Genomic DNA, 20,144 nt, shown 5'->3' on the forward strand with positions numbered 1-20,144 from the left:
TTCCTCACGATATTAGAAACTAAACTCCAACACTCCCGGTCTCAATCATCACCAAGCCTCAGTGTGAAAGCAAAATATCATGATCTGATGATCCGATTATCCAGTGTAAAAATATGATCTGATGATCCCATATATCCAGTTTAAAAATATCATGATCTGATGATCCCATTTATCCAGTGTAACATCAGCTGTCTGGAAACTCAGAGTCCGGAAAAGGCTAGTTGATACAATTTTGCAAGTTCGCTATTGCCGGATCCAGTTAATTGATTTGATACAATATTGCACTTCACTAGCGATAGCTCAAGTCAAGACAGATAGAAAGGGAGGCAGACAGTTGGAGTAGATAGATGAATGCGATTGAAATAACCTGAACTTTCATCTGTTTTTATTTGTCAGCTTTAGGCCTGTGTATTTTAATTAGTTGACGATTGAAGTTGCGGTATAGGCCTACTGCTGCATTGGCCTATAGGCTAGCAAATTTTATTGGTCACATACACGTGATTTGCAGATGTTATTGCGGGTGTAGTGAAATGCTTGTGCTTCTAATCAGATCAAATCAAATGTTATTAGTCACATGCGCCTACAAACCTGACCCAGTTACACCAGCTCTTTTCAGGAGGAATGGGCCAAAATTCACCCAATTTTATTGTGGGAAGCTTGTGGAAGGCTACCTGATATGTTTGACCCAAGTTAAACAATTTAAAGGCAATGCTACCAAATACTAATTGAGTGTATGTGAACTTCTGACCCACCGTAAATGTGATGAAAGAAATAAAAGATTCAATAAATCACACTGCTATTATTCTGACATTTCACATTCTTAAAATAAAGTGGTGGTCCTAACTGACCTAAGACAGGGAATTTTAACTAGGATTAAATGTCAGGAATTGTGTGAAACTGAGTTTAAATGTATTTGTCTAAGGTGTATGTAAACTTCCGACTTCAACTGTATGTTCCTCCTGACAGAGCTGGTGTAACTGAGTCAGGTTTGTATGCCTCCTTGCTCGCACACGCTTTTACAGTTCTGCCCACAAATGTTCAATAGGATTGAGGTCAGGGCTTTATTATAGCCACTCCAATACCTTGACTTTGTTGTCCTTAAGCCATTTTGCCACAACTTTGGAAGTATGCTTGGGGTCATTATCCATTTTTGAAAGACCCCTTTGTGACCAAGCTTTAACTTCCTGACTGATGTTTTGAGATGTTGCTTCAATATATCCACATCATTTTCCTCCCTCATGAAGCCATCTATTTGTGTGAAGTGCACCAGTCCCTCCTGCAGCAAAGCACCCCCACAACATGATGCTGCCACCCCCGTGCTTCACGGTTGGGATGGTGTTCTTCGGCTTGCAAGCCTCCCCCTTTTTCCTCAAACCATAACGATGGTCATTATTGCCAAACAGTTCTATTTTTGTTTCATCAGACCAGACAACATTTCTCCAAAAAGTACGATCTTTGTCCCCATGTGCAGTTGCAAACTGTAGTCTGGCTTTTTTATGGCGGGTTTGGAGCAGTGGCTTCTTCCTTGTTGAGCGACCTTTCAGGTTATGTCGATATAGGTGTCATTGTACTGTGGATATAGATACTTTTGTACCTGTTTTCTCCAGCATCTTCAAGGTCCTTTGCTGCTTTTCTGGAATTGATTTGCACTTTTCGCACTAAAGTACGTTCATCTCTAGGAGACAGAACGCGTCTCCTTCCTGAGCGGTATGACGGCTGTGTGGTCCCATGGTGTTTATACTTACGTACTATTGTTTGTACAGATGAACGTGGTACCTTCAGGCATTTGGATATTGCTCCCAAGGATGAACCAGACTTGTAGAGGTCGACAATTTTATTTCTGGGGTCTTGCCTGATATTCTTTTGATTTTCCCATGATGTCAAACAAAGAGGCACTGAGTTTGAAGGTAGGCCTTGAAATACATCCACAGGTACACCTCCAATTGACTCAAATTATGTCAATTAGCTTATCAGAAGCTTCTAAAGCCATGACATCATTTTCTGGAAATGTTCAAGCAGTTTAAAGGCGCAGTCAACTTAGTGTATGTAAACTTCTGACCCACTGGAATTGTGATACAGTGAAATAATCTGTCTGTCAACAATTGTTGGAAAAATTACTTGCCATGCATAAGGTAGATGTCCTAACCGACTTGCCAAAGCTATAGTTTGTTAAAACCTCTCTGGGATATGTGGGACGGTGGCGTCCCAACTGGCCAACATCCAGTGAAAATGCAGAGCGACAAATTCAAATAAATTACTATAAAAATGTAACTTTCATGAAATCACACATTCAATATACCAAATTAAAGCTACACTTGTTGTGAATCCAGCCAACGTGTCAGATTTAAAAAATGCTTTACGGCGAAAGCAAACGATGCTATTATCTGAGCACCCAAGCAAATTTAGCACCCAAGCAAACAAACACAGACCATCATATTTCAACCCTCCAGGCACGACACAAAACGCAGAAAATAAAGATATAATTCATGCCTTACCTTTGACAAGCTTCTTCTGTTGGCACTCCAATATGTCCCATAATCATCACAAATTGTATTTTTCTTCGATTAATTCCGTCTATATATATTCAAAATTTCCATTTATTTGGCACGTTTGATCCAGAGAAAAGCATAGGTTCCAACTCGCGCAACATGACTACAAAAGTTACCTGTAAGCTTTTGTAATACAACTTTTAGGTATTTTTTTTATGTAAATAATCGATTTATTGATGATCTGTGTTCAATACCGGAGGAAAACAAAGTGTAGCTAGCTTTCAGGTCACGCGCCTCTAACAAAGAGTACACTTCCCTCGAGCCTCATTCTGAACAGTGCTACTTCTTTAAAAAAAAAACTCAACCAATTTCTAAAGACTGTTGACATCCAGTGGAAGAGATAGGAACTGCAAGAAGGTCCCTTTAGAAATCTGGATTCCCAATGAAAAATCATTGAAAAAAGTGACCTAATTTTTATTTTTTTATCTGAATGGCTTGTCCTTGGGGTTTTGCCTGCCAAATAAGTTATGTTATAGTCAGACGTGATTCAAACAGTTTTAGAAACTTCAGAGTTTTCTATCCAAATCTACTAATAATATGCATATCTTAGCTTCTGGGCATGAGTAGCAGGCAGTTTAATTTGGGCACGCTTTTCATCCAAAATTCCGAATGCTGCCCCCTATCCTAGAGAAGATAACAAGAAGTTTGTGGATTGGTTGAAAAACTAGATTTTATGAATTTAATGTAAACTTCTGACTTTAACTATATGTGCACACTGCCCACAAAATGAGGTGGAAACTGAGCTGTACTTCCTAACCTCCTGCCTAATGTATACCATATTAGAGACACATATTTCCCTCCGATTACACAGATCCACAAAGATTTTGAAAACAAACCCGATTTTGATCAACTCCCATATTTACTGGGTGAAATACCACAGTGTGCCATCACAGCAGAAAGAATTGTGACCTGTTACCACAAGGGCAGTCAGTTAAGAATAAACACCATTGTAAATACAACCCATATTTTTGTTTATTTATTTAACCATTTGTACATTGTTACAACACCGTATATATACATAATATGACATTTGAAATGTCTTTTATTATTTTGGGACTTCTGTGAGTGTAGTGTTTACTGTTCATTTTTCTTGTTTATTTCACTTTTTGTTTATTATCTTCACTTGCTTTGGCAATGTTAACATATGTTTCCCATGCCAATAATGCCCCTTGAATTGAATTATCTGGCTCATCAGAGCTGCTGAGCCTAGGGGGATGCGGGGGGAGGCAGGACATCTCTGAACCCCTGGCCCTGTACTGAGCAGTGGGATCGATCTTTGGGTATGGGGTCAGCCAGGTAAGGGAATAGAATTAGTTAGCTGAACTCCTGTGTTACTGATGGAGCAGAGCGATATACTCAGAATACTGAAAGCCAACATTTCAATTCAAGTGTGGCTCTTATTCAAATATGTTATTATCTGTGTAAGAAACATGATAACCTATTAATTTCAAACATTTTCAATCAGTTTCTGACTCAAGATGTTTATCTTTAACATTAATGAGTTATTTTCACTCTTTCTCTCTCCCTCTCTCTCTCTCTCTCTGTGGTAAAAGAGAGTGTTTTTGTGTGTCATTGTATTCCACGTGCAAGGAGAACACAGCACTGTCAGGCTTGTCATCTAGTCATCTCCTCCAGATGAGGACTGAAGTGTGCTTCTGTCCCAGGGTTCCAAAGACAGTTTCCCAATAAATATTGAGGCAACGCTCATTAGAGGATGTACCGCTGAATACGTCAGATCCAACACATGGTTTGTGTGTTGGATCTGACGTATTCAGAGGTGCGTTATACTTTTGCTGATGTTGTCCTTGAGCGTGACTGCTTTACTAAATGCACCCAGTTGAAATGGATGGTGGATAAAAGTGTGGGTGAGTTCAGGTGGACAAAGGGGGAAATGGGCAACAGGACAGAACATTGTGTGTTCTGCTGGAAGTGTCAAGTTTTGTTTTCCAGGCAGCTGAAGGGTACTTGTGCCAAGCTAGTGCAAGGGTCATGGCACTCCAGCAGACTCAACTCCTCTGATCCTACGGTAAATGATGGAGGGGACTGCTGGTCACCAGTGTCTATGGGCCTGGTCCTACATTTACATTGTCTAGTCATTCCTTTCAGCAGGCGCTGTGGACTATCGTTGCTAGTCAGTGACACAATCATTTAGGATCATTTACTGTACATACTGTCATTGGAAGAAGTTGTGGTTTAAGTAGCAAGTGATTCATCTGAACAAGGAGGTGACAGTGTTGAACATCAAGTGTGTTGTAGTCTATTGATGGAGATAAAGAGCAGTGAAAAACAGGAGGGGAGGATAGTTAGTGTCCCCCCTCCTCTCCTAGCAGCACACTGTTTGTGTTTGCAGTTCACAGGAAGGTGACCCCTGATTGCAGTCAGGTAGTGTGAGTGATTGGGATACGGCATGCAGAGGCTGGATCTATGGGCATTAAATATTTCCCCTGAAGCTGCAGGACTCCTCATTGATTCTCCCGCCGATCCTCATCCCCCTTGTTCCAGTTAACTCAACTTTTTATTTTGCCACAGCAAGTCTCTATTGATCCCAAGGTAAGTGCCTTTGAAAGTCATTTAATTGTGATGTTGGGGGTGGCATAAAACAGCCATTTCTTTGATGAATCACTTCAAATCATCCTTTAAATATTTATCAGTCGGCTAATTTTGTGCCATTGGAGTAATGGGGCGGCAGAGTAGCCTAGTGGTTAGAGTGTTGGACTAGTAACTGGAAGGTTGCAAGTTCAAACCCCCGAGCTGACAAGGTACAAATCTGTCGTTCTGCCCCTGAACAGGCAGTTAACCCACTGTTCCTAGGCTGTCATTGAAAATAAGAATTTGTTCTTAACTGACTTGCCTATAAAGGTAAAAAAAAAATGGAAGTGCCACTCTAATCTCTTCCTCCTCTTCCCCAGACCTCTTACTGTTTTAGACTGTTGTTGGCACTGCCTGGAAAAATGACAAACAGGAGTGAGAGTGTTGATGAGTGTTTATCGCACCGTAACCAAGAGCAACAGTTCTACTATACAAGCTATTAACGCCTGGCCATAAAAAGGAGCAACAGAGGAGAGTTATGAGACGAGAGCTGCTGAGATGGCCGTTCTGTTAAAGGCCTACATGGACACCAGGACACTTTAGTTGGATTAGATGGCTGAACACCAAGCATCTCATTTTGTTTATATGCAATTTGGCCCAGTTTTTGATCTCTGTCTGGCATTGCATGTCTCCCCTCCCACTGGCACATATCTTTCATTGGAATGACGTGGTTACAACGTTGATTCAACCAGTGTGTGCCCAGTGGGCTGACGCTACAGTCTCATGTTAGGAACAGCATCAACATTCTCTATCAGAGGAGTGATTCCTTTTCAGAATGTCTTCTAATCCTGGAGAACAAAGTGTGTGAGAGAGTGGCCCTCTCGTCCAGCTAAACCCCTCATTATAGTCCCAGGTCCCCTCTCCTTTCAGGCCTCTCTAATTAGCTGTTGGCTAGCCTCTGCTTTGGAGCAGCGCGACCTTGTGGCTGGAGGTGTGTGGTACAACACTGCATTTTAATGTGTCTTGTCAGAAGTGCCTGTTATCGTGCCTGTTATATGCTGCTCAGTCTCTGTGTCCTCAAGTGTCTCCCCCAGTCCTCTTCTGGCTGTGCCGGGTGGAGATTATAACAGAACATGGCCAAGATGTCCAAATGTTCATAAATGACCAGCATGGTCAAATAATAATAATCACAGTAGTTGTTGAGGGTACAACAAGTCAGCACCTCAGGAGTAAATGTCAGTTGGCTTTTCATAGCCGATCATTAAGTGTATCTCTACCGCTCCTGCTGTCTCTAGAGAGTTGAAAACAGCAGGTCTGGGACAGGTAGCACGTCCGGTGAACAGGTCAGGGTTCCATAGCCGCAGGCAGAACAGTTGAAACTGGAGCAGCAACACGGCCAGGTGGACTGGGGTCAGCAAGGAGTCATCATGCCAGGTAGCCCTGAGGCATGATCCTAGGGCTCAGGTCCTCCGAGAGAGGGAAAGAAAGAGAATTAGAGAGAGCATACTTAAATTCACACAGGACACCGGATAAGACAGGAGAAGTACTCCAGATACGGTGGGGCAAAAAAGTATTTAGTCAGCCACCAATTGTGAAAATTCTCCCACTTAAAAATATGAGAGAGGCCTGTAATTTTCATCATAGGTACACTTCAACTATGACAGGCCAAAATGAGAAAAAAAAATCCATATTTGCAAGTTATGGTGGAAAATAAGTATTTGGTCAATAACAAAAGTTTCTCAATATTTTGTTATATACCCTTTGTTGGCAATGACAGAGGTCAAACATTTTCTGTAAGTCTTCACAAGGTTTTCACACACTGTTGCTGGTATTTTGGCCCATTCCTCCATGCAGATCTCCTCTAGAGCAGTGATGTTTTGGGGCTGTTGCTGGGCAACACGGACTTTCAACGCCCTCCAAAGATTTTCTATGGGGTTGAGATCTGGAGACTGGCTAGGCCACTCCAGGACCTTGAAATGCTTCTTACGAAGTAGCTCCTTCGTTGCCCGGGCAGTGTGTTTGGGATCATTGTCAGGCCTCTCATCTTTTTAAGTGGGAGGACTTGCACAATTGGTGGCTGACTAAATACCTTTTTGCCCCACTGTATAACCGACTGACCCTAGCCCCCGACACTTAAACTACTGCAGCATAAACACTGGAGGCTGAGACAGGAGGGGTCAGGAGACACTGTGGCCCCATCCGATGACACCCCCGACAGGGCCAAACTGGCAGGATATAACTAGAAGCTTTTCTCCAAATGCTTTTCGTAGCTCTGCATGGATAATTTCCCACAACATGGTTTGTATTGAAGCTGGCATGGCTGTAGTTCTTAGTTGAGGGAACTGATAAAGGCAAATGGACATGTATAAATCCTCATGCAGAATGATTATCTTCTTAATGGTCTTAACTCATTTTGCTGGGATAATAACCACCGTTTAACCTCTCTGGGATATGTGGGATGCTAGCGTCCCACCTGGCCAAAAGCCAGGGAAAATGCAGAGCGCCAAGTTCAAATAAATTACTATAAAAATCAAACATGACGATAGCAAATTAAAGCTACACTTGTGGTGAATCCAGCCAACATGTCAGATTTCAGAAAGGCTTTTCGGCGAAAGCAAAAGATGCTATTATCTGAGGACAGCACCCCAGTAAACAAAGAGAGAAGCATATTTCAACCCTGTAGGCGCGACACAAAACGCAGAAATAAAAATATAATTCATGCCTTACCTTGGACGAGCTTCTTTTGTTGGCACTCCAATATGTCCCATAAACATCACAAATGGTCCTTTTGTTCGATAAATTAATTTCCAAAATGTCATTTTATTTGGTGTGTTTGATCCAGAAAAACACCGGTTCCAACTTGGAACTGAATAAATTGACATTTTGGAAATTAATTTATCGAACTTATCGAACAAAAGGACAATTTGTGATGTTTATGGGACATATTGGAGTGCCAACAAAAGAAGCTTGTGTGACTACAAAATATCTCAAAACTCATTGAAATGAGTGACCTCAAAAAAATACAAATTGAATGGTTTGTCCTCGGGGTTTCACCTGCTAAATAAGTTCTGTTATACTCACAGACATGATTCAAACAGTTTTAGAAACTTCAGTGTTTTCTACCCAAATCTACTAATACTATGCAATACTTATCTTCTGGGGGTGAGTAGCAGGCAGTTGAATTTGGGCATGCATTTAATCTGGATGTGAAAATACTGCCCACTGTCACCAAGAATTTAAAATAATTCACTCTGCTAGGACTGGACTTATTAGATTCTGGATGTCCCTGACTCTGTCTTACTCTGTACCTTCCTTTCACATTGGTAATGGCCTTTTACATCACTGGAAATGATTGTGGTGAAAGGGCTCTATGACTCTCCATGCTAACTCTGTCTCATCGTTTTTATGTAGTTGGAAAAACAAGCCTAATTTATTGTGCCACACAGCTGCCAATATGAATCTCGTGTTTGTTGCAGATAACTGGATTAGATTTCCAATAAAAATCATGAACCCCCTGCGTCAAATGAATGCTACATGCCATGGTGCTCATTGGTGATTAGTAGAAACGCAGACACGGATGAGAAATCAGTCACAGTCAGTGGTACTTGGTGTCCTGACCTTCATAGTTCTGAAAGTCGTACCACATTAGTTACATCACAATAGATTCAACATTCCTCTGCTGAATCTCTCACTGACTAGATCTATCTGAGATTAATCAGTCTACACTTCAACTTAATGATCAACTCGATGTGGGCGGCAGGGTAGCCTAGTGGTTACAGTATTGGACTAGTAACCGGAAGGTTGCAAGTTCAAATCTGTTGTTCTGCCCCTGAACAGCCACTGTTCCTAGGCCGTCATTGAAAATAAGAATTTGTTCTTTAACTGACTTGCCTAGTTAAATAAAGGTAAAATAAATAAAACATTTTTTAAAAATGTTTGTCTCTTTTGAATTAGCTAAGGAATACTAAGTTCTGCAATAAATGTGTTATAAAATCAATTGCATCGTATACTAGCAAACTTTCCCTTTCAAGAAGATCAACTATTTTAATAAAGAAAGGGCTAGCTGCTAGCAGTTTATTTCTTGTTCTTAGGCTTTTCCTTTTGGCACATGAACCATGGTTGTTTATCATTTACAACATTGACCATGGGGCAGTGTCAATAGCACCTGCTCTCAGGGCCTGGCCTGGCCTGCATACCTCTGGATCAGTTTCACTTCCTTCACCATCCCCATGAGGTCACAGCACACTATTGTCTTCAGCCAATCTGCTGGCCCACAGCTGGGGTTATAAAATAGGTACTATACCTTCCGAAAGTATGTGTGAGAAGCAGACAAACTTTATTAAAGTGTCTTACCTCAGACAGTGGTTTCTGTTAGATTCCTCTGCCTCCTGTCACAATGTGTGATATGGAGTGTGGAGCAACTGATTGACTATTGCATGCCCAAATTTGGGAAAATCAACCACTGAGGAAGATGAGGTTTCAATGTTGGGAGAACTCCATGTCAATGTCCCCTCCCACCTTCCCCTACCCCTAGCTCCAAGGCTGCCACTCCGAGAAAAGACAAGGTTCTCTCCTGACAAATATGTGGGTCAGGATGAAGTGATTTAATAGTAACAAAAGTGTGAATCTGACCTAACTGTGAGAAACTGAGGTTGTTTACATGTTAGAAGGTGTGAATACTGAGGACTTGCCAGGACAGAAAAGCAGGGCAGGTAAAAAAACAGTGTTTGTTGGTCCGTAGAGAGGTGGGACAGAGAGGTACAGTACTTCCTCTTCTGATCTCTGTGGCTGCTGGACATCCCCTCTCTCTCCAACACAGGGCTGGAGTTCATTAGAGCGCTCTGAGAGAGAGAGCGAAGGGAGAGTTTGAGGGAGGGGGAGTGAAAGAGAGAGAGAGTGGCGGGAGAGAGACAGAGAGCTGTTAGGAGAGAGGAAGAAGGAGGATGTGATAACCGTTCTGAGGTGTTCTTCCTGTGCAGAGAGAGAGTGAGTGACCTTTTCCCCCCTTGCCACCACCATGAGGTTCACCACCACCAGCCAGTCTAACTAGGAGATCATCCACTGGGACACGCCAGGTGAGACTGCTCTGCTCCTTCACTTTGTGCAGAGAGAACAAAAGAGAGAGAGAATAATAGGACAGATCCAGTAGAAGATAAAAGAACAGACATCTGATCGGATGTTACACAAGGAAATGTGTTTAACGTTTCACTTTTGGTTGAGGAGGAGAGAGAATGTGTGGCAAGCAAAGTAGTGGGAGGTGAGCAAGAGTGGACTGTGGAGTTGTAAGAGAATAGTGTGTTCCTGGTATTTTACGGAGGATCTGGTGTATGTGCAGCATGGCAGCATTCTGTTAGCTGGTGTGTGAGTTGAAAAGCCCCCTGGGCCATGCCCCTCTGTGCCACGCTGCTGCCAGCCTGGGTTTAGCCCCTCTATTGGAGAAGGGATTAGCCTGAGCCTGTTGTTTTGCTGTGAAATTTGGTATGGCGTGCCATGCCGGGCTGAACCTTGGACTCCAAAGTTGTACATTTGTTCAGCGCAGCAGGAGTGGGGGGCAAGGGAGATTGGAGCTATGTCAACCCTGAGTGTAACTGTGTCTCAGTCTGTGCTTTGGGAGGAATGAATTCCTCAGCTGACAAAATACTCTAAAATAAAATGTGTTGAGGAGAGAAAAAGCTCTGGACTGAAATTAAAGCCTGGGGTTGTTCTATATTCAGCGTACTTACAGGCCCTTCCCAACAATGCAGAATACAATGCAACATCTAAAATAATAATAATAGAAATACAAATGTGTAACATGAGGAATAAAGACACAATGAGCAATGATAGCGTGGCTATCACATGGCACATGGCACATGGGGTGCCAGTACTGAGTCCACGTACAGGGGTACGTGGTAAGTGAGGTAGATAGGTACATATAGGTAGAGGTAAAGTGACTAGGCAACAGGAAAGATAGACAGTAGCAGCAGCGTACTGTATGTGATGAGTGTGGAAGTGTGTGTGTGTGTGTGAGTTTGTGGGTAGAGTCCTGTGTGTGTGCATAGAGCCAGAGTTAGTGCAAAAAGGGTCAATGCACATAGTCTGGGTAGCTATTTGGTGAACTATTTAACAGTCTTGTGGCTTGGGGTAGAAGCTGTTCAGGTCCCAGACTTAGCGCTCTGGTACCGTTTGCCGTGCGGTACCAGAGAGAACAGTGTGTGGCTGGAGTCTTTGACATTTTACTTTAGAGTATTTTGTCCGCTGAGGAATTCATTGACTGTAGCTGCGCTTGAAATGTTTTACATGGAAGCTAGACCTTCGTGCAATCATAGCTCTGGTAGACCTGCTATTAGACCTGCTATTAGACCTGTCAGCCACACTAGCTGCTCCCTATCAGGACCACATGGAAACTTAAACTACACTTAAGTGTTTTGTTTCCAACTGACATGCGACTGACATGCTGTTGAATATAAATATTCCCCGTGAGCTGAATGTTTAGCATTTCCTATAATATTGCAACATCAGTCTTGTAAAGCCAGCTGAGACACCTAGACATTTTTCGATGTTTTTAAGTATAGTTCCACATTGTCAACATGACCGTTAGCCTATTTCTTAAAATATCCCTGGTTTATACCTCTGGACATTTCAACAGTGTGATATTATTGTACTATGATATTAACAGTATAATCATCTTCATAAAGACATGGTGTAATTATAAATCCGGTGCAAAAATGCACAATGTTGATGTTAACATGTAACCTGTGATTTAACCACAGGTTACAGTGAGGATGTTAGGAAAGGTCTTAACTCTGAGTGGTACCCAGGCTGATAAGGCCTGAGCCATGAGTCTGCTGCATGGGGAGAAAGAGTTATGGAGGAGGAAGCACACGGAGACATGTAATCACATCACAGCCATGATTACTACTGGCTAATGAGCATGTGACCTAGCCTGCTCCTCACAGCAGGTGGGGTCTGTCAGTGTGTAGAAGGTCATTTTGTGGTGTGTGTGTTGGGGGGAGGGGGGGTGATTCTCAGTGTGTGGAGGGTGTGTCTGTGTGTGTGTGTGTGTGGGGGGGGGGGGGGGGGGGCTCGGTTTGTCTCTGTGTGACCCTGATAATGGAAGACATCGTGTTTTTATAATGTCTGACCTTTTCCTATCAATCCTAGAGGTCAACGGAATTCTGTGCAAGGGTTTAGTTTTGATCTCAATGGAGTTTAGCTGTTCTGTCTTTGAAAATGATGCATGATTTGGAAGGGCATTGGGATGACCATTTTCAGCTCCATTTCTTCCCTTGTGATAAACCTTGTTATAAAAGGTTTGTGTATGAAGTGGTTAGCCTATTTTCAGAGTAGCACTGGCCGTACGATGGAAATGTTTTATGCAGCTCTATTCATCCCAGGTGCTGCACCAAAACGCCGACGTCAGTTAAGAGGTAGATGGTGGGGCCCTAGTCAGACTCAGGTGGGATGCATACCATCCACCGCTTCCTAGTATATTACTCGCTAACATTCAGGCCCTGTTCAATGTTGTTCTGACCAATTGGAATCTATGCTTCAAGAATGTTTTGATCACGTGGACTGGGAAATGTTCTGGGTCTCCTCTGAAAGTAGTATTGACGTATACACTGACTCAGTGACTGGGCTCATCAGGAAGTGCATAGAGGATGTTGTTCCCAATGTGATGATTACAACTTATCCAAACCAGAAACTGTGGATAGATGGCAGTATTCACGCAAAACTGAAAGTGCAAACCACTGCATTTAACCATTGCAAGGTGACTGGCAGTGGTGTAAAAACTACCCAATTGTCATACTTGAGTAAAAGTTTAGATACCTTAATAGAAAATTACTCAAGTAAAAGTGAAAGTCACCCAGTAAAATACTACTTGAGTAAAAGTATTTGGGTTTTAAATATATCAAATGTAATTGCAATAATATAGTAAAAGTATAAATTATTTCAAATGACTTCTTTTAGGCCTCCAAACGGCACAATTGTCTTGTTTTTTAAATTTACAGATAGTCAAGGGCACACTCCAACAATCAGACATAATTTACAAATTAAGCATTTGTGTTTAGTGAGTCTGCCAGATCAGAGGCAGTAGAGATGACCAGGGATGTTCTCTTGATAAAAGTGTGTGAATTGGACAATTTTCCTGTCCTGTTATGCATGACCTCCGTAAAGGCAATCAAAGAGGCAAAATGACAGTACAGGGACAAATTGGAGTCACAATTGAACAACTCAGACACAAGATGCATGTGGCAGGGACTCGAGACAGGCACGGATTATAAAGGGAAAGCCAGCCACAACATGGACACGGTGCCTCGCACCCGGACGAGCTAAACACTTTCTTCGCTCACTTTGAGGAGCCAAATACAGAGCCGCCAAAGCGGGCCCCCGACACTCATAAGGACTGTGTGCTCTTGTTCTTTGTGGCCGACGTGAGCAAGTCATTTTAAGCGGGTTGTCCCCACTTGCTTCAAAATGTCCCCCATTGTTCCTGTACCCAAGAAAATGAAGGTAACTAAATTCAATTACTATCGCCCCGTAGCATTCACTCATCATGAAGAACTTTGAGAGGCTAGTTAAGGAACATATCACCTCCACCTCCACCTTACCCGACACCCTAGACCACTACATTTCGCAAATCGTCCCAACAGATAAACGGACGACATAATCGCAATTGCACTACACGCTGCCCTATTCCACCTGGACAAGATAAATATCTATGTAAGAATACTGTTCATTGACTACAGCTCAGCTTTCAACACCATAGTGCCCTCTAAGCTCTGGGCCCTGGGTCTGAACCCCTCCCTGTGCAACTTGGTCCTGGACTTCCTGACGGGCCGACCACAAATTGTGAAGGTAGGCAACAATAACTCTGCCACGCTGATCCTCAACACGTGGGCCCCACTGGGGTGCCTGCTCAGCCCCCTCCAGTACTCAATCATCAAGTTTGCTGACAACGCAACAGTGGTAGGCCTGATTACCAACGATGATGAGACAGCCAACAGGAAGGAGTTTAGAGCCCTAGCAGACTGGTGCCAGGAAAATAATCTTTCCCTCAATGTCAACAAAACGAAGGAGCTTATTGTGGACTACAGGAGAGAGCAGCGAGAGCACACCCCCATCTACATCGACAGGGCCGCAGTGGAGAGGGTCAAAAGCTTCAAGTTCCTAGGCGTGCACATCACTGACAACCTGAAATGGTCTCTTCACACAGACCCTGTGGTGAAGACGGCGCTATAGCACCTTCAACTTGGCTCCTAAGACACTCACAAACTTCTACAGACGCACCATTGCAAGCATCCTGTTGCATCGGATTCACCACCTGGTATGGTAATTGCACCGTCCGCAACCCCAGGGCTCTCCAGAGGGTGGTGCGCTCAGCCCAACGCATCACTGGTGGCACACTGCCTGCCCTCCAGGACATCTACAGGACCCGGTGTCACAGGAATGCTAAGAAGATCATCAAGGACCTCAGCCACCCGAGCCACGGCCTGTTCACCCCACTACCATCTAGAAGGCGGAGATAGTACAGGTGCATCAAAGCTGGGACCGAGAGACGGAACAGAGAAGGAGTATTTCTGTCTGTAATAAAGCGCTTTTGTGGGGAAGAAATTATTCTGATTGGCTGGGCCTGGCTCCCCAGTGGGTCGGCCTGGCTCCCACGTGGGTGGGCCTAAGCCCACCCATGGCTGTGCCCCTGCCCAGTCATTTGAAATCCATAGATTAGGGCTTAATGAATTTATTTCAATTGATTTAATTTCCTTATATGAACTGTAACTCAGCAAAATCTTTAAAATTGTTGCGTTTATATTTTTGTTCAGTATACATAGAGACATAACACTGGTCACTTTAATAATGTTTACATACTGTTTCACCCACGTTATATGTATATAATGTAATAAAACAGTTTACGCTTCATTAGTAAGCACGTCTACAAACATTTTTGGGTGTGCATCAGCTCATGCGTTTTACTGAAGTGTGTCTGCAACCAGTTCCCTGAGTACTACACTATGTGGCAAAACAAACAGGGCCACTGTGCTGCCTGAACTGTTTGTTCACTAAGTAGGAATGCAGTGAATTCCATGACAAGTAGTTCAGAAGTAATGTGGCTGAAACAAACGGTCCAAAGAGTGCAGGTTCCTAATTAACAGTGGAGGGTAGGGTACTACTACATGGGCCTGGTGTAGTTCAACACACTACATGCTGTTACTGGAACACAGGCCAGGACCAAACAGAGTAGAGAGCGGTGTTGTGTTTTTGTGCGTGTTGCTTTGAGTGCGTTTGTGTGCGTGCAGAAATGTCTCTGCTCAACCACAGCTTCCTGCGAACCTTTGAAAAATGTCAACCCATAAATCTCTCTAAACAACCAGATTTATTTCCTTTACTTTGCTGCATGACACCGCAGTAATACTAACAGGGTTGGTATAACACTATGCGTCAGCTGGGAAAGGCTGTAGTTGTCCTTCAGGAGGCGTTTGCTATATGCTGCTGACACCAGTCTGTTTACTCACGGTATTACCATGCACACTGTAAACATTAGGATGCCTATTGATCAAGTGTGATGCTGCTGCTGCTGACTGCCTCTCAGGCTGGTACAGTCCAGAGCATGCTGCCTCTCAGGCTGGTACAGTCCAGAGCATGCTGCCTCTCAGGCTGGTACAGTCCAGAGCAGGCTGCCTCTCAGGCTGGTACAGTCCAGAGCAGGCTGCCTCTCAGGCTGGTACAGTCCAGAGCAGGCTGCCTCTCAGGCTGGTACAGTCCAGAGCAGGCTGCCTCTCAGGCTGGTACAGTCCAGAGCAGGCTGCCTCTCAGGCTGGTACAGTCCAGAGCAGGCTGCTTCTCAGGCTGGTACAGTCCAGAGCAGGCTGCCTCTCAGCCTGGTACAGTCCAGAGCAGGCTGCCTCTCAGCCTGGTACAGTCCAGAGCAGGCTGCCTCTCAGCCTGGTACAGTACAGTCCAGAGCAGGCTGCCTCTCAGGCTGGTACAGTACAGTCCAGAGCAGGCTGCCTCTCAGGCTGGTACAGTCCAGTCCAGAGCAGGCTGCCTCTCAGGCTGGTACAGTCCAGTCCAGAGCATGCTGCCTCTCAGGCTGGTACAGTCCAGTCTACACTAGCCGAAGAGGGATGGCTTAGCTCTGCTCTGGGAGGACCTTAGCACTTCATATCTGTCCAGTGGCCCCTCAGACAAATGGGCCTGTCTTCTCAGTGGCCACGCTTGAGTAAAGAGCCCAGAGAGGGCTGTGGTGCTGGACACCATGATGAGATAGAAGAACACGCAACACAGGACATTCATCTCTGACAGACTGCTCACTGATATTTCTGCTCTATTGAGTCAAGGTTAATTAACAGATGTTTTTCCATAGATACACAATGAATCACTACAGTTGTGTGTGTGTGTATATATATATAACTACATTTATGGAATGCATATTCTAATGTGATTCTAGATTGTATGAGGATGTTGTGTTCACAATGTTGTTATTGAGAATGGGTTGGAAGAGAGCAGAGAGTACAGTCAGCTGTTGTCTATTACCCCAAATCTTGGCAATTTGCATCATTGCCAGTGTTTACATAAAGAATTACAGTAGGGTAAACAATTCTTCACAGTACTTTGATATTTCCCCTCCCCCAAAAGCATCACAATAATGTAACTTTGCGAGAGAGATCGAAACCGTCTCAAAGCAAACATGTCCTCATGTAACAGCCTATTCAACTCCAACATGCTCTGATTTTACACGGAATTCAAGTGTGGGGAAGCATTAAATATTTCATTAGAGGTAAAGGCTGATTTCATCTCATAATTCAGTTAAGACATCAGCAGTCATCTGAATTGAATGACATATGCGACTTTTACTTATTTCTGCTAGACTGATTGGACAGTCAGTGCACCAATAAATTGGCCCACATCATTGCCCTGGTTGTATTGTCATTCTTATTGTGATGACTGTTTCCAAAGTGACTGGATTGGCGTAGTATTTATTTTGGGCTGTTGAATGTGACAGTGAAGTGTGAGAACTAGAAGCCTAGGGTAGGTTATGATGGTCTATCTGGAGGACACACCGATAGGCTAGCTAGCACAGCTCACCTGACCGCCTCTGGGAGGCTCTGACTCGCACTTGGAGATCTGCACTATACAGTAGCACAGTGAGAAACACTACACTCACATACAGCATTCACACTCACACAGTCTGGCCCAGAAGTCCTCAGAGTGATTAACGATCAGGTCAGTCTGGGTCAGAAGTCCTTGGCGTGATTAACAACCAGGTCTGGATCAGATGTCCTCAGTGATTAACAACCAGGTCAGTCTGGATCAGATGTCCTCAGTGATTAACGACCAGATCAGTCTGGATCAGATGTCCTCAGTGATTAACGACCAGATCAGTCTGGGTCAGAAGTCCTCATAGGGATTAACGACCAGGTCAGTCTGGGTCAGAAGTCCTCGTAGGGATTAACGACCAGGTCAGTCTTGGTCAGAAGTCCTCGTAGGGATTAACGACCAGGTCAGTCTGGGTCAGAAGTCCTCATAGGGATTAACGACCAGGTCAGTCTGGGTCAGAAGTCCTCGTAGGGATTAACGACCAGGTCAGTCTGGGTCAGAAGTCCTCATAGGGATTAACGACCAGGTCAGTCTGGATCAGAAGTTTCTACCTGTGTATGTTCTGTACCTGGATAACCCTAAGTGGAAACGTATGGAATCCTGTCTGCTTCACTGCTCCTAAAGCTAATGTTGAATGAAGCAGAGACCTGTGCAGAGACCTGTTCTCTTACTGTCCGATGGGCACAGCTGCTACGCAACTGCCATCCAAAGTGTGTATAAAGTCAACATTTGATGCAGAAGGTTCAGAGCAAATCACATCATTGTGTTATTTTTCATTCTTTCCACCACCAGCGCTGCCCCCTGTCCATCTCTTCTTTTATCCAACGATACAGGGAAGCTTTAATGCCCTAGTTAAAGCAATGAATGACCCCATGTAATTGAAATCAATAAAGCCTGGCGAGCTGGTAGGGGAGAGTGCTGAGACTTACACATTGTGTGAAATAATATGATCCCCTGCCTTGGCCACGCTTCAGCACTACCGCACATTCTACACTTTGCTGTGAAAGTCATTGGAAGTTTAGAAACTTGGTGTATTCCTGTAGAATGCCCAACAAGCAGCTAGTGACCAATGCATCAGTGCACAAAATAGTGGAGTGATCAAGCAGAAATATGATTCATGACGGAATACTAATTGTATTTTCTCCTTCGCTGTTGTTTTCACTCCTTCCCTCTTTTCCCTCCCTGTTCTCTCTCTCTGACTCTCTCAGCCATAACCAGAAGAGAACGTCGTTCCGACACCCTGTGACTGGACAGATATCTCCAGAAAACACTGAATATATGCTCCACGACAAGTGAGTGCACCTCTACTATTTTTTTTACTCGAGGAAGGTTATAATGTGGGCTTCAGTGTAACGTCTGGTTGGTCCAAGGTCATGCTGGGAGGAGATGAGAATAGAGTGTAATTTAGCTCAGATTAGAGTGTGAGATTGTCTGCTGTGATGAGATGAGGAGGAACAGAAACTGACTGCCTGAGGAATGCTGGAAATGGAATTCATAACTGCTTGCACTCCCAGTCCAATTGTTTGTGTGTATTTTTAAGGTATCATCTTAATTGAATTGATGGTAATGAGTCAACTATGGTTCACATTATGTGTGACTGTGGCCATGGCAAGCCTGAAGCCATTCATCTGTCTGAAACGTCACAGTTGTTATTACCACAGAGTTTTTTTCATCAGAGAGCAATATATAGAGTATTTTCTGCAGGTTATAGCTGCAGTCCTGAAGTTGATTGTGTGAGTGGTACGGCCATGGTGGAGCCCTAGGTGGTGTGATGAGGTTGAATAGCATGGGACCTAGTGTTAGCGACACATGCACAGATTTGGTCTGACCTAGACGTACTGGGACTTATCTTTAAGTTGTAGTGTTGTAGAGCTTGCTTGTAAGTGCCTCTAAAACATGGGAGATGACATGGCATGACTGATAGAAGAATTTGTATGTTTAAGATAATGACTAAAGTATTCCACCCTGAAACTGTATAACTGTGTGAAATGTGTTAGAATCATAAGAATATAATCTGATGTGTGTCGCTTGGTTAGAATTATAACTAGGGCATTGTATTATTTTGTAGCTATGCAAGCAGGGAGCAACTGTGAAACGAGAACTATGTATGGGGGTAGTGGGAAAAAATACTGCCTGCCTAAGCAGGGAGTAGCCTATGATAAGAAACTTGTGTGTGTGTGTGTGTGTGTATAAAAATACTTGCTCTGCACTAGGGGGGCAGAGCGCTCTGAATAAAGAAATGATCTATTGCAGGCTGAGACTGTCTTTCTTTGAACTGGAGACTTACAACATTCAGGAATTAGACAGAGATATAAAATAGTTAGAACATTGGGATAGAAATTCTCGTGGCAATGACATTCCTGACATACAGGGGAAGGATCTTAATATGATCACTCTTTTGTTGCTGAGAATTGTCCTGTTTTATTGCTGTGAAATGCAGATGAGCTTCACGATATACAGTGGGGCAAAAAAGTATTTAGTCAGCCACCAATTGTGCAAGTTCTTCCACTTAAAAAGATGAGAGAGGCCTGTAATTTTCATCATAGGTACACTTCAACTATGACAGACAAAATGAGAAAAAAATCCAGAAAATCACATTGTAGGATTTTTAATGAATTTATTTGCAAATTATGGTGGAAAATAAGTATTTGGTCATATAACACAAGGTTATATTAACAGTATTGCAGTTTTCATGTAACTTTTGGCCAGCTAATAGCTGATAAAGAAACATTATGGACTAAACATTAAAATCCTGTTGCTGCTGGATGATTTTGTTGTGACAGTATTGGCCAAATTAATATCCTACATCTGTACCATGACTTTCATGTTAACTATTCATGATAAATGGCCCTGATGTTACTAAACTTTCATTATGACGTATTAGAACAATAGCAGGACCACAGTTGAGTCCTTTATCTTTCTGTCATAAATGTGTATGACAGGTGTCAACAACATAATTACGGTGGTGTTATGTAGGCTTTAGGATTC

At 43.3% G+C, this 20,144-nt stretch overlaps 1 protein-coding gene across 35 annotated transcripts in view; it reads left to right on the forward strand.

Moving 5' to 3' along the window:
• Positions 1-20,144, forward strand: part of LOC110506673 (pleckstrin homology domain-containing family A member 7) — a 146,606-nt gene that overhangs the window by 58,087 nt on the left and 68,375 nt on the right. For 27 of the 35 annotated variants that reach the window (XM_090222504.1, XM_090222505.1, XM_090222507.1 and 24 more), the window contains one exon: positions 18,365-18,448. In XM_090222504.1, the coding sequence (XP_090078630.1) occupies positions 18,365-18,448 (84 nt within the window). Of the gene's footprint in view, positions 1-9,800; positions 10,154-18,364; positions 18,449-20,144 lie in introns of those variants that run through there. The other 8 variants (XM_090222520.1, XM_090222515.1, XM_090222521.1 and 5 more) reach the window with 1 other exon arrangement.

Source organism: Oncorhynchus mykiss, chromosome 26, assembly GCF_057628025.1.
Source record: "Oncorhynchus mykiss isolate SJ-2025 chromosome 26, ASM5762802v1, whole genome shotgun sequence".
Classification (NCBI taxonomy): Eukaryota; Metazoa; Chordata; class Actinopteri; order Salmoniformes; family Salmonidae; genus Oncorhynchus; species Oncorhynchus mykiss.